Source organism: Pseudogymnoascus verrucosus, assembly GCF_001662655.1.
Source record: "Pseudogymnoascus verrucosus strain UAMH 10579 unplaced genomic scaffold scaffold_12, whole genome shotgun sequence".
Classification (NCBI taxonomy): Eukaryota; Fungi; Ascomycota; class Leotiomycetes; order Thelebolales; family Thelebolaceae; genus Pseudogymnoascus; species Pseudogymnoascus verrucosus.
This window is the reverse complement of record NW_017263663.1, coordinates 32,267-45,610: the sequence shown is the minus strand read 5'-3', so window position 1 is coordinate 45,610 and position 13,344 is coordinate 32,267. Positions and strand designations below refer to the sequence as shown.

General features: G+C 53.7%; 4 protein-coding genes across 4 annotated transcripts; 3 read left to right on the top strand and 1 right to left on the bottom strand.

Annotated features, from left to right (window-relative positions):
• The first annotated feature begins 158 nt into the window (after positions 1–158).
• On the top strand, positions 159–5,879 carry VE01_03030 (uncharacterized protein). The gene has a single exon (XM_018272528.2). It carries the CDS (start codon positions 1,092–1,094, stop codon positions 5,739–5,741), a length of 4,650 nt encoding a protein of 1,549 aa, XP_018132090.1. The 5' UTR covers positions 159–1,091; the 3' UTR covers positions 5,742–5,879.
• An 18-nt stretch (positions 5,880–5,897) lies between these two features.
• Positions 5,898–9,157, bottom strand: VE01_03029 (uncharacterized protein). Its single transcript, XM_018272527.2, has 4 exons — positions 8,759–9,157; positions 8,427–8,702; positions 6,588–8,375; positions 5,898–6,512 (listed from the first exon to the last, which is right to left on the bottom strand). The coding sequence occupies exons 1-4, from the start codon at positions 8,856–8,858 to the stop codon at positions 6,253–6,255; spliced, it is 2,424 nt and encodes an 807-aa protein (XP_018132182.1). The 5' UTR covers positions 8,859–9,157; the 3' UTR covers positions 5,898–6,252.
• Positions 9,158–9,468: 311 nt separating this feature from the next.
• Positions 9,469–10,504, top strand: VE01_03028 (uncharacterized protein). Its single transcript, XM_018272526.2, has 3 exons — positions 9,469–9,642; positions 9,706–9,866; positions 9,950–10,504. Exons 1-3 carry the CDS (start codon positions 9,623–9,625, stop codon positions 10,345–10,347), a joined length of 579 nt encoding a protein of 192 aa, XP_018132181.1. The 5' UTR covers positions 9,469–9,622; the 3' UTR covers positions 10,348–10,504.
• Positions 10,505–10,751: 247 nt separating this feature from the next.
• VE01_03027 (uncharacterized protein) lies at positions 10,752–12,709 on the top strand. Its single transcript, XM_018272525.2, has 3 exons — positions 10,752–10,911; positions 10,959–11,595; positions 11,710–12,709. Exons 1-3 carry the CDS (start codon positions 10,828–10,830, stop codon positions 12,117–12,119), a joined length of 1,131 nt encoding a protein of 376 aa, XP_018132184.1. The 5' UTR covers positions 10,752–10,827; the 3' UTR covers positions 12,120–12,709.
• The last annotated feature ends 635 nt before the right edge of the window (positions 12,710–13,344 follow it).

The window sequence follows — 13,344 nt, the reverse complement described above, 5'->3', positions numbered from 1 at the left end:
TTCCTCCGTCGAGCCCAGCCCGGTCCAGCCGGCGAGTTTAGTGCTAATCGCGATGCTAGTGCTATCTCAAGAGTCTTGGTAGTGAGAGCAGGGTTAGAAGTGTTCCACTGTAATGTTATAATAGCGCCATAGCTCATGATCTGCACCTGCATTCGCCACTTTTGCCACTGAAACATCGTAGGGGATCGGGTCTTTGAGGCAACGGTCAGCGGCCCAACGGTCGAAGTTAATCTTATTTCATCTTCTTTCGTCTTATTCCGTCTTCCTTCGTCTCACCTCGTATCATGTGTCGGCCAAGAGCTGGAATATTGGAATTATTGGAGATATAAATGGGGCCGTGAAGGGATTGCGCGGCTTTTCTTACGCAGAGTGAAGGGTTTGTTTACGGAGGTTTTATAAGCTTTTTGTTTACGGGCGGGATTTTCTCATTTATTATGGATATTATGCTCTCACAAGCAAATCCATCTCTTAAGGCTGAGCCAACTGGATGGTCCTGTCGGCGATCGGAGCCGGGGGTTTACATGGCCGAGGCACCGAAAGTCGCAAAAATAGAAAATAGCTTGTCGGAACCACAACATCCCAGTTCGAGCTCCAGTATTATTTCACTATTTTCCACCAGATTTTCGTCCTCCCGGTGTTCCTTATAGCGTCGTTCCTGGATGATGTGTTTATTCATCGATTATGGACGAATTATGCTTCCGAACGCCTGCATAACATCGGTGTGAGACGGCCGTCAAGACATCCGTGGGTGGTGGCGGGCCGTTCTATGACGACATGCTTTATAGTTAAAGCCCATCACAGTGTCCGCGCCGGGCGAACCTAGGATCCAGGGCGGCCAGGGGCCAATCCAATGCCGTCAATGGTGGGGATCGGCATTGTTTAGAACGGAATTGGAAAACTGTCTCTGGCTTATGATATAGGGTTGATGGTCCCCCCCCCTTGGGGAGGAGAAAGAGGAGAAAGCTCAGTTCTCTAACGTATCTTACCATCTCCAACTACAAAAGAAGCTATAACGGGATCTTTTTTGAGCTTTGAATACAGAATTCAGAACACATTGAGCGTTTTGAGAGCAATTATATAACACTGCCGTAATGGCTTCCAACGGCCTCTCATCGCCTCACCACGGGCTCGATGACGCAAAGGCTGAAGGGGTCAGTCCCGGCCACTCGAGCGTATATACAGACGCAGAGCATACGCCTACTCCCCTCGCATATGAGGAGGCCGACCTTGATGAAGTAGACATCGAGGATGACGGCGAAGGCACCCAGTATGCGCCACTGCGGCCCACTGCCACAACCGCCACCGCACGCGAACGTCGCCAGAGCGGCTTTGTCGACTCCGTTCGACCAACTGACCGTGACGAGCTTCACCGTCTTGCTTCGACGCTGTCTCGTCGGGACACATATGCTGAGCTAGGGCCTGGGGATCCGGCATTGGACCCTTCCTCCTCAAACTTCGATGCGTATAAATGGGCGCGCGTGATGGTGCGGTTGAGCACCGAGAAGGGGATTGCCCAACGCAAGGCCGGAATTGTATTTAAGAACCTGAGGGTGACAGGAGCGGGGAAGGGGCTGATGCTGCAAAACACTGTTGGGTCGACACTGGCGATGCCATTTAGGTTGGGGGAGGTATTTGGAAGGGGCAAGGAGAAGGTCATTCTTAATAACTTTGAGGGTGTTGTCAAACCAGGAGAGTTGTTGGTTGTGCTTGGACGACCCGGAAGCGGGTGCTCCACGCTGCTTAAGACGTTGATGGGGGAGACGAAAGGCTTAAAAGTCGATTCGGGCTCGGTAATCCATTACGACGGCATCCCGCAAAACCTCATGACCAAGCACTTCAAGGGAGAGCTCTGCTACAACCAAGAAGTCGACAAGCACTTCCCCCATCTTACCGTCGGCGAGACGCTCACATTTGCCTCCCGCGTCCGCACTTCCCAGGCCCACGTTACGGACCTGTCCCGCGAGGAACGCGCCGACCACATGGCCCGCGTTATGATGGCCGTCTTCGGTCTGTCACACACGTACGACACCATGGTCGGCAACGAGTATGTCCGCGGTGTCTCGGGTGGTGAGCGCAAGCGTGTTTCCATCGCCGAGATGGCCCTCTCCCGTGCCCCCATCGCTGCCTGGGATAACTCCACCCGCGGCCTTGACGCCGCCACTGCGCTCGAGTTCACGCGCGCCCTGCGTATGAGCAGCAATCTGACTGGCGCGGCACATCTGCTTGCGATTTACCAGGCCAGTCAGGCCATCTATGATGAATTCGACAAGGCGGTTGTCCTGTACGAGGGAAGACAGATCTACTTCGGAGCTTGCGAGAACGCTAAGCAGTACTTCCTCGACATGGGCTACGAGTGTCCGCCACGACAGACCACGGGTGATTTCCTGACCTCGGTCACGAACCCCGTTGAGCGTCGCGCGCGCCCCGGATTCGAGGATCGCGTGCCCCGCACGCCCGAGGACTTCGAGAAGTACTGGCGCGGCAGCGCCGCCTATGCTACGCTACAGGCTGAGATCAAGCAGCACGAGGCGGCCCACCCGATTGGTGGGCCTACGCTGCAGGAGTTCTACGACAGCCGCAAGGAGATGCAGTCGAAGCACCAGCGTCCCAAGTCGCCGTACACGGTCAGCGTGCCGATGCAGGTCAAGTACTGCACGAAGCGCGCGTATCAGCGGCTGTGGAACGACAAGGCATCGACAATGACGGCCATCTTTGGGCAGACCATCATGGCGCTGATTATTGGGAGTATTTTCTATAACACACCGAATAATACGCAGAGCTTCTTTCAGAAGGGCGGCGTGCTGTTCTTCGCGGTCCTGCTTAATGCACTGATGGCTGTCACGGAGATTAATAAGCTTTATGAGCAGCGTCCGATCGTGTCTAAACAGGCATCATATGCCTTCTATCATCCGTTTGCTGAAGCAATGGCTGGCGTGGTGTCAGATTTACCAGTCAAGTTTCTCATTTCCACGGCCTTCAACGTTATACTGTACTTCCTCGCTGGACTCAGGCGGACGCCAGGGCAATTCTTCATATTCTTCCTGTTCAACTTCGTCGCCATTTTTACGATGAGTATGATCTTCCGTACCATCGCAGCCACCACGAAAACCGAAGCACAAGCCCATGCGATTGCCGGTGTCCTGGTTCTCGCCATCGTCATCTATACCGGCTACGTCATCCCAAGCCCGCTGATGCACCCCTGGTTCAAATGGATCATGTATCTCAATCCGATTCAGTATACCTTCGAAGCGCTCCTCGTCAACGAGCTACACGGTCAGAACTTTGCCTGCTCGCAGCTCGTTCCCGCCTACCCTGGTCTCTCGGGCCCAACCTTCGTTTGCGCAACCGCAGGCGCCGTTGCAGGCGAGACCACCGTCAATGGCGACAGTTTCCTCGCCGCTGCGTACGATTACCACATCAGCCATCTGTGGCGCAACTTTGGTATCCTGATGGCTTTCACTATCTTCTTCTTCTTCACGTACATGCTGGCCACCGAGTTCAACAGCGCCACTGAGAGCGCGGCCGAGGTCCTTGTGTTCCGTCGCGGACACGCGCCGAGGCAGATCGTGGAGGGTGAGAAAGGAGGCAACACCGATGAGGAGGTCCAGAACGGCGAGGCACTCGCGGTTGGCCGTAACGACGAAGCTGCTGAGAGGCAACAGGATGAAACTGTTAAGGTTCTCGAACCCCAAACCGACGTCTTCAGCTGGAAAGATGTATGCTACGATGTTCCTGTCAAGGGCGGTGAGCGCCGCCTTCTCGACCACGTCAGTGGCTGGGTCAAGCCCGGCACCCTGACGGCACTGATGGGTGTGTCGGGCGCGGGTAAGACGACGCTCCTTGACGTTCTGGCAGGCCGCGTGACCATGGGCGTCATTACGGGCGACATGCTGGTATCTGGCAAGGCGCGCGACGCATCATTCCAGCGCAAGACCGGATATGTGCAGCAGCAGGATCTTCACTTGGAAACTTCTACCGTGCGCGAGGCTCTTCGTTTCTCTGCTTACCTGCGCCAGCCGAAGAGCGTGTCAAATAAGGAGAAGGAAGACTTCGTGGAAGACGTCATCAAGATGCTTAATATGGAGGACTTCGCTGAGGCCGTCGTTGGTGTGCCCGGTGAGGGATTAAATGTCGAGCAGCGCAAGTTGCTGACTATTGGAGTCGAGCTCGCTGCAAAGCCGGCACTGCTTCTATTCTTGGATGAGCCAACATCGGGCCTCGATTCTCAGTCTTCATGGGCCATTATAGCGTTCCTGCGCAAGCTCGCGGATAACGGACAAGCTGTTCTGGCGACTATCCATCAGCCTTCTGCAATTCTCTTCCAAGAGTTCGACAGGCTCTTGTTCCTCGCGAAGGGCGGGAAGACAGTCTACTTTGGTAATATTGGAAAGAACTCGGAAACTCTGCTTAGCTACTTTGAGAGAAACGGCGCGCCGCAGTGTGACCCAGAGGAGAACCCTGCCGAGTACATGCTCACAATGGTTGGTGCAGGTGCCTCCGGACGTGCAACGCAAGACTGGCACGAAGTCTGGAAAAACAGCGAGGAGTCTGTCGGTGTCCAACGCGAGCTTGCACGCATCAAGACAGAGATGGGCTCTCGGCCTTCGCATGATGCTGAGAATTCGCATGGCGAATTTGCTATGCCATTCTCGACGCAGCTGTATCACGTAACTATTCGAGTCTTTGCGCAGTACTGGCGCACGCCAGGCTACGTGTACAGTAAGTTCGTGCTCGGAGTCGTCTCGGCGCTTTTCATCGGATTCTCGTTTTTCCATGCAGATGCGTCGATACAGGGCATGCAGGATATTATCTTCTCTATCTTCATGTTGACGGCCATTCTGTCAAGTATGGTGCAGCAGATCATGCCGCGCTTCATCCTCCAGCGTGACTTGTACGAGGTGCGCGAGCGGCCCAGCAAGGCCTACTCTTGGGTTGCCTTCATCACTGCCAACATCCTCGTCGAGATCCCCTACCAGATTCTCCTCGGTATCATGGTCTTCGCCAGCTACTACTACCCCATCTACACTCTGGGCGGATTCCAGTCATCCGAGCGCCAGGGTCTTATTCTACTCTTCTGCATCCAGCTCTTCATATTCTCGAGCACTTACGCGCATCTGCTCATTGCTGCTCTCCCCGACGCCGAAACCGCAGCTCGCATCTCAACCCTTCTCTTCTCCCTCATCCTCACCTTCAACGGTGTCTTCCAACCCCCGCAGGCCCTTCCAGGCTTCTGGATCTTTATGTATCGCGTCTCCCCGCTCACGTATCTCGTCTCGGGTATCGTCTCCACCGGCCTCCACGAACGCAAGATAGTCTGCTCTGACAATGAGCTGGCCGTCATGCAGCCGCTGCCCGGCACGTCATGTGGTGCCTATCTTCAGCAATACGCCACGGCGGCCGGAGGCCAAATCATGAACCCGTCGGCGATGGCGAACTGCGAGTACTGCCCACTTACCGTGGCGGATCAGCAGCTGAGCGTGAACGGGATTGAGTGGAGTCAGCGCTGGAGGAATTTTGGGATCGTGTGGGCCTACATCATATTCAATATCTTCGGAGCTGTCGCCCTGTATTATTTGTTCCGCGTGCGGAGGAGTAGTGGCAGGACAGCGAGGCTTATTGAGAAGGTTAAGGGGATGGTGGGAGGCAAGAAAGATAAGGGGGAGAAGGTTGAGCAGGTTAAGCACATTGATGCGGGTGTGGAGAATGGAACTAAGGAGGTTGTGGCCGAGCCAAGGGCTTGAGAAAAAAACAGTTTTCTTTTGTTTTGGAGTGATTTTTTTTTTGAAAATAGTTTAATGTCTTTTGAGGTGATGTTTTGGAAAGGGTTGTCAGAACATATGCATATACATACTACCTAATATCAATTAGAAAAGTTTCCTTACTACTAGAATTGCACTTATCTTCTGTGATGGAATTCCGCGACTAATGGTAGAATCCTGTGTGGACCTACTTTCGAGAGTTGCCTTTAGCTATAATAAACAGGCCATAGTTCGTAGACACGACGTTTGCAATGATTCAGAATGACCATCCACTTAACTTCATTCTTCCTCTAGCCAGTCAAATGTGCTAATATACACCTCACTTCCTCGATCAACACAACACCACAGATTCTACCCCCTACGACACCCGCTCCAAACCACCGTCGCTCCCGAATTACCACACCCCATGCACGCGCCGTAAGCAACGGAAATGCTCCTACTACACAAGAAATCATATACCATATACATCGCCCACCGGGTATACCGCCCTCCACTACCTAGCAAAAACCTTCACGACGCCATCACCCCCGCCACTCACAACCCACCGTCCGTCCTGGCTCCACACCACGCTGCAAACACCCTCACCGCGCATGAGTCTGTGACTCGTCATTTCCTGGGCACAGGCACGCTTCTCCAATGACCAGAATCTCAGCGACGCATCGTGACCGCCTGATACAAGTTCGCGTCCATCGGGCGACATCGAGAGGCACGAGATCGCAGCTGGGTGTGCCAGCATATTGTATGTACATTGGCCTGTCTAACGTTAGTACGGGTCACATAAAGGGGTAGAAAGACGAAGAGATGAGGAAAAGGGAATGGAGAACATACCGCTGTTAGCATCGAAGAATCGGATATACCGGTCTTCATGTCCGCTAATGACTGTCCCCTCGATACCAGCCTGTGATCCTGTTGCACCACCAACGACCACGTCTTCCTCCGACAGCCCGCGCGACGCGTCAAAGGTGAGGGAGGAGTCGAGCCCGGTGGTTGTAGCCACAACGGCATTAACACCAGTAGCTGTGGTACCATCGTATGTCTCTAGGCTTGCCATGGCAGCCATTTCCTCTCCTGTGCGCGTGTCATACACCAGAACTGCCGCATCACTATACGAGACGCAGAAGCTCTCGCCGCGCGGCCCTAGGCTAGCAATGGACGTCGGGCTCGCCGTGCTGTTTTCGCGAGAGATGCTGTGGACAAGAGTATAATTGAATGGGGTGGTAGAGGCAACGCTTGGCTGCGGTGAGGTGGGGAATGCAGAGCCGGAACTCATCGAGTTACCACGTTGGCGGCCAGTGCGGCGCCCGGTGCTGCCGGATGGCGACATCAACGTAGGTGGGGCGGAGACGGACCACACCTTCACGGTGCCATCTGCGGATCCGGAGGCAAGTAGAATGCGGTCGGCTGGGCCGTAGGCGGTGTTCTGCCCAAAGATAGCGCCGCACGTGGTAGGGAGGACGCAGACGGCCCAGACGGCGTCAGTATGACCATCAAGAACGGCTTTGGGGTCTACGCGACCACGCTCCCACACGCGAATGGATGCATCCTGACCACCAGAAAAGACCCAGCCGTCACCTTGGGCTCGTCCACCGCTCGCAAAGTTTGCGGATGGGAAGTAGGATGTGAGGCACATGACCGAGCCGTTGTGGCCACGGTGAGTGAAGTAGGGCTGGATGTCGAGGTCGTTTGCGCCGCTGTGGATTCCATTTTCGTAGCGTGCTGGGATGATCCATCGCTTTACGACTCCGTCATCACCGGCCGTGCATAGTTCTGGCTCACCTGGGCTGCCACCGCCGGTAAATATCACCGATCGCACAACATCCAGGTGACCTCTAAGGCCGAAGCGGACCTTGAAGTTGCCGTCTACCTTCTGCGCAACCCCAAGACTCAGTTGTTCGCCATCTGCACTCTTCCTGCGCGACCCCGAGCTTCGCCTCCTTTGCGCGTTTCTCTTTGGCGACTTTGGTAGCTCCTGTGGCGCGATTGGGAAAACGTCGGTGTCGGGCCTCGACGGCATGACCTTGACCTCAGGGGCAGGGAATTCAGAGGTTTCGCCAAAATCCCAGCCGTCAGCCTCTGTTTGGGCCTCCTTTCGAGGCTCTACTACTGTCTCGTTTTCGGCTGGCCTGCTGTAGTTGTCGAAGGTATGGTTGACTTGGGCAGCTTGGTCCTCCTCGACAGGTTGACTTTGTTGAAATTGGTTCTGGTATTGCTCCCGCACTGGTTCCTGTTGATATTGATCGCGAACCATTGGAATGGCTTGGGCGTCATTATTCCGTAAGGGCAGGTTTTGCTGGGCCTGCTGCGGAGCCTGCTGGTTGGCTTGTTGAGACTGCCGGGCGATATCGCGCATGCTCTGCTTTGGTAGATACATCTCCTCTAGCGCTTGTTGGCTCTGTGCCGCCTGCTCTGCCTGGCCAATTTCCTCCAGGGCCAAGTTATGTTGCGCTTGGGGCTCGCGTGGGGGTTGTGGGTTGGATGGCGAGACCATGAGATATGTGAACTCGTTCGCACACCCGTCGAGGTAGGTCTTCAGACCTGATCGGTCTGGGTCTTCCTCTTTGTCGGCATCGCCCGGTTGCTGGACTGCGAATGACGTGGTCGGCTTCTCAGGTGCAGCTTCAGAAACGTCAGCAAATTGTCTAGTGGTCTGTGACTTAGAAGACGTACTCCTAGTATGAGGCTTCAATTTCGAAGCTTCAGCGAGTTCACCGTCCTTCACTTCTTCTGCGACGCCATTGGCTGTCTTGTCCTTCTTGCGCTCGGCTGCAAGTGCCTTTTCTAACATCTTGACATATTTCCTCAGCCCCTTCTGTTGTACATCTGATCTCCGTCCATTTCCCTCTAACGCCGCAATGCGCACCCTCATCTCCTGGCGCTCAATCTCCCATCCGTTGCGGTCTCTCTCGTGGCGATGCCATTCGGTCTGTAGGAATCGCATAACACCTAGATGCCTTCAGTCAGCTGAAGTCCTGTGCTTTAGCAATTTCTGCAGCTCCTACCTTGCAGAGTATATTCGGTGCCCTGGGGCTGGTTGGACTGGCTGGTGCCATCTCCACTGCTGCCATTGCCTCCCAAGCCTTGGGGGCCCTGCCACGCCATCACACTGCAGCTCTACGCCTTAAACGCGCTTCGAAGAAGCTGCTAACACTATTAGACACCTTATATGCGAGTCGAATCGTCAATCATCAGCTGCGAAACGCGGAAAATCACAGCTTCGTGCGTCAGGGGACGGAAAGCTGGTTGTCGTCGGCCCCCAATTTCTCTCAGCGCATAGTGGCCGAGAGAATGAGAAATGTTGAGATATAAATTGGTATTTCGACGCCCAGAGAATTTGTCTTGGGCGTGGATATCTGTCGTTCAAAGAAAAGTTTCGTTGGCGCCCTGATGTTCGAGATTCTTCCAAGGCGTTGTTGAGCTTCCAGTACGGGAGATGATCGTTTGGTTTGGGTGATGATCTTGATGCCTGAGGCGACGTTGCGTTGTCCTCGACTGGACTGGATGGCCTTTTGTCTGAGCACGTGACAGCTGCAATTTATAGAAGCAACCACAAAAGTACAAGTTGCCCTGAGGGGCACGTGACATTTGAAACACAAAAGTACAAAAACACGCGTACCGTGGAAAAAAAGGCCCAATGGGCTGAGTGAGCACGTGATGCGCCGCGTTAATTCTACGTCTACCTGGTGCGAAGCGTTTCTGTGGATACATTTCCATATCTCGACTTCTCCAACTCCTTAATTCCAACCCCGAGCTCTTACCAACCCCATCATCGCCGTCGCATCCCTCTACGCCGTCGCCGACTATCTCCTTCATCAGATAAATATATCTTTTGACTCTCTTCCGGTTCATCCGTAGCACTCGTCACCATGGGTATCAGTCCGCAAATGTAGGGCACACCAATTTTCCCCCTCAATGCGCCGTGCGTAAATGCTGACGGCGTGCCATCTAGTTCCAACCTGGTCATCATCCTCGGGATGATGCAGGTCTCCAAGAAGGTCGATTTTGAGAACCCAGATGTCCTCAACATTGTCCGTGGACTGTATGTTGCATCCAATGTGATCATCGCCATGGTGTACTTGTACGTCCAGTCGCAGATCAACAAGAAGAAGGGTACGTTGCGTGTGTCCTATGCTCTACATACCATATGTGTAGCACAATATCAAGAGGATACCCTTGCTGACCCTATCGCGCAGACCTTAAGACTCTCAAGTACGTTGAGCCCTCCGCCATGGGATCGACCGAGGAGCCCAAGCTCGTCACCACGACCGTCCACGCCTACGATATCCAGCAACTCCGCGCTCTGTTCAAGTCGCAGCTTATGGGTGTCGGCATGATGGCCGTGATGCACTTGTACATGAAGTACACCAACCCGCTCCTGATCCAGTCCATCATCCCTCTCAAGGGCGCCTTCGAGGGCAACCTCGTCAAGATCCACCTCTTTGGACAGCCAGCTGAGGGAGATCTCAAGAGACCCTTCAAGGCCGCCGCATCCTTCATGAGCGCGCTTCAGCAGGGTGGTGAGGTTGCCAGCGACAAGAAGGCTGTCGAGGCTGCTGAGAGGGCTGGCCGTGGTGGTGCCAAGGAGGAGTAGGGGGTTGTAGACGTGGGGATTGGGAATAGACTTGCATTGAAGTTGAGAAGCTCATAATGGTTTAGGGGCTTTCACAGTAGCAATTGTACAGTACGATGTCATAAAACTTTAACGATTACTGTGAACTAGATAATACTAAGTGTCTTTCTAACGCCAATCATCATGACTTGTCTTGAGTTGAAACACATGTACTGCAGGCATATGATCAAGTGAAATAATGCAATATGCTCTTACAATGTAATATAGAAATATTATATTACTATATTATGATACTTGTCCCAAGGCTGATAGTTAGCCTATTGCCTACCACTATGTTGCCTTCGGCATGGTCGGCATCCGCTCTCAGCCGCGTGAGTCAATGTGCCGCCACCACCGTCAGCCTCGCCGAAACATGAACCCCGAACCACAACCTTAACTTTAACTTCTCAGCTTCACAACACTGAACATAACGCCATAAACACCGCATATATCAACCCCGCCATGGCCGACCCATCGCGCCCTTCAACTCCTCCGCCCGCCTCCTCTAACCCTCCCCAACGCACCCCAGAAGCAGCCCGCCGCCTGGTAAGCCCGCCGCCCCATTCTGAATAACCCCTCTAACCCTCTCCCAGGAAGAACAGAGACTCAAAGCCAAGTCTCTCTATGACCGCCGCCGTCTCGCCGCCGCCTCCGCAGGCTCAGACCCTTCAACAACAACCACAACAACTCCCTCCGGCTTCCTTGCCTCCCCACTCAAACGCCCCGCCGCCGCTATCTCAACCAGCGCATACGCCTCGTCCGTCCCTTCGACGTCGCGCGATGCGCGCGCAGATACAGCGGGGGAACCGAGGATAGAGGCAGCGAGGAAGTTTAGGAAGTTCGTAGATCATGATTTCAGCACTGTGGTGGATACGAAGGGAGGTTTTCTGGCGGAGGAAGATGGAGGGGTGGGAAGCGCGGGGAGGGGGAATATGGGCGGTGATGGAGGGGATGGAGGGAGACCTGCGCATATGACGCTGGCAGAGTGGGAGAGGTTGCAATTGAAAAAGTCGCTGCAGCGCAGGAAGGAAGGACCGTTTGAGCCGGGGCTGAGTGTGTTGGAGGGAGGAGAGAGGAAGAAGTGTAGGGAATGCGGGAGTTGGGAGATAGATTGGGTGTGGGAGGAGGTGTTTGGGACGGAAGTTTGCGCGAGGTGTAAAGAGAAGTTCCCGGAGAAATACAGCTTGTTGACCAAGACGGAGGTGAAGGATGATTATCTCCTGACCGATCGTGAGTTCCCCCCTTTCCCTCGATATCCTTGGCGGTTGCTGGCAGTTGCTCGCATACCCCTTGGTACCTGCGGACTTGGACTACCGAGATCAATGATGAACTAACAAGGCGCAGCGGAACTCAAGGATCCCGAACTCCTCCCGCACCTGTCCAAGCCCAACCCGCATAAATCTCACTGGCACGACATGATGCTCTTCCTGCGGTACCAGGTTGAGGAGTATGCGCTCGGGCCCTCGAAATGGGGTTCGGCAGAAGCTCTCGACGCCGAGTTTGCGAAGCGTGAGGCGGATAAGAAGAAGCGCAAGGAGGAGAAGTTTAAGTCGAAGCTCACAGAACTGAAGCGGAAGACGAGGGCGGAGCATTATAGGCGGGCGGCGAGGGAAGGGGGAGCGGGGGGCACGTTTGGGGATAAGGTTGGCGGAGGGAGGCATGAGCATGAGTGGGGAGCTACGGTGGAGGATGCGGGGAGGACGGTCAGAGCGTGTGTGGAGTGTGGGATGGAGGTGGAGGAGGTGGAGTTGTAACTCCGGGGAACTGGTATGGGATTCGTATTTCAATGCCTGTTATGCGCTGGTGCATCTAGGGATCGCCCTAATAATGTTGGGGTTGAGATCCTAGTTTCGCAGAACAGGAAGGAACTGATGCATGGATATCACCAGTGAGGTATTGCTGCATGTCCGCACGGCAGAGGTGTTATTTCCACCATCTCCTGAAATGACAGGGGGCTCTTGACGGTCCCTGCTACGTGTCCGCACGGCAAGATATGGTGATGGGCCGCGACTTACATCACTCTTGGAAAATATCAAGATAATGAATCGGGAAGACACCTACGAGTAATATGCCGGTGATATTCTTACCAGCCTACGAGGCGCAAAGAGATCTTCGAAACAGAAATTTCTATCGCTAGGTCTGAGTTGATGCATAACGGCATGTCGAAGCAGGCACAACCATGGTTGGCCTACTGTAGATATACAATACGACGTCGCGGGAAAAAGGAAAACTGTACCTTGTATGATACTTCCGACTCTTATATAGCTCTAGACTTAACTTGGGGTTGATGGGGATGCACGAGTATCGCCGTGGTGACGACATGTACATATTGGAGTGCGGGGAATGCATACAACTTATGAGACTTGTCCGGCTTCTTTCCGAGCCTCTTTTTTCTATTTTGTTTTTTCCTTTTCAATTTATCCTCAACTTTCCCTTGGCTTACCCTCAACTTATCCTCGACTATCCCAACTCATTATTGATGTATCCTACATAATAAGCGCATGGAGGCGTCGATTGATGACGATGCGGCGTCACAGACCGCGGTGAGATTTGGTGGTCGACGGTCGACGGGTTATCAAGTCCGCAGATGCACAGCTTCATGGAAGCTTAATGAAGCTCGAAACGCGGGGTAAGACCTAGCCATGTCTAGACATTGACCGGAGGTTAGGTTTTACTTGGCTACTGGGCAAACTAGCCCTACGAATGAAATTTAATTGTTTGCCACCGAAATCTTATTATTAACCTTTTTTTTTCTTAGTGGTGGAATAGTTTAGGTTAGCTTCAAAGTATCAAGCACCACCGAGAGTCGCCGAGAGCCTTCAACGAGCCGTCTCACGTGTTATTTCACCCGTCCAGGGGTCGATCTTTCCTTATCCTAGGGTTGTCTCCATAACCCTAAGATAAGGAAAGATCGACCCCTTTCCCCGCAAATTCGGAGTCGTCGACTGGTGATTCTCACAACAGATATCGGATTCTTTT

Coding starts and splice junctions, on each gene's coding strand:
- VE01_03030 (XM_018272528.2), top strand. CDS start 1,092: ATGGCTTCCAACGGCCTCTCATCGCCTCACCACGGGCTCGATGACGCA.
- VE01_03029 (XM_018272527.2), bottom strand. CDS start 8,858: ATGGCGTGGCAGGGCCCCCAAGGCTTGGGAGGCAATGGCAGCAGTGGA. Junction 8,703..8,758: donor CACCGAATATACTCTGCAAG/GTAGGAGCTGCA, acceptor GAAGGCATCTAG/GTGTTATGCGATTCCTACAG. Junction 8,376..8,426: donor ATTGAAGCCTCATACTAGGA/GTACGTCTTCTA, acceptor ACGTTTCTGAAG/CTGCACCTGAGAAGCCGACC.
- VE01_03028 (XM_018272526.2), top strand. CDS start 9,623: ATGGGTATCAGTCCGCAAAT. Junction 9,643..9,705: donor ATGGGTATCAGTCCGCAAAT/GTAGGGCACACC, acceptor CGTGCCATCTAG/TTCCAACCTGGTCATCATCC. Junction 9,867..9,949: donor GCAGATCAACAAGAAGAAGG/GTACGTTGCGTG, acceptor CCTATCGCGCAG/ACCTTAAGACTCTCAAGTAC.
- VE01_03027 (XM_018272525.2), top strand. CDS start 10,828: ATGGCCGACCCATCGCGCCCTTCAACTCCTCCGCCCGCCTCCTCTAAC. Junction 10,912..10,958: donor CAGAAGCAGCCCGCCGCCTG/GTAAGCCCGCCG, acceptor ACCCTCTCCCAG/GAAGAACAGAGACTCAAAGC. Junction 11,596..11,709: donor TGATTATCTCCTGACCGATC/GTGAGTTCCCCC, acceptor AACAAGGCGCAG/CGGAACTCAAGGATCCCGAA.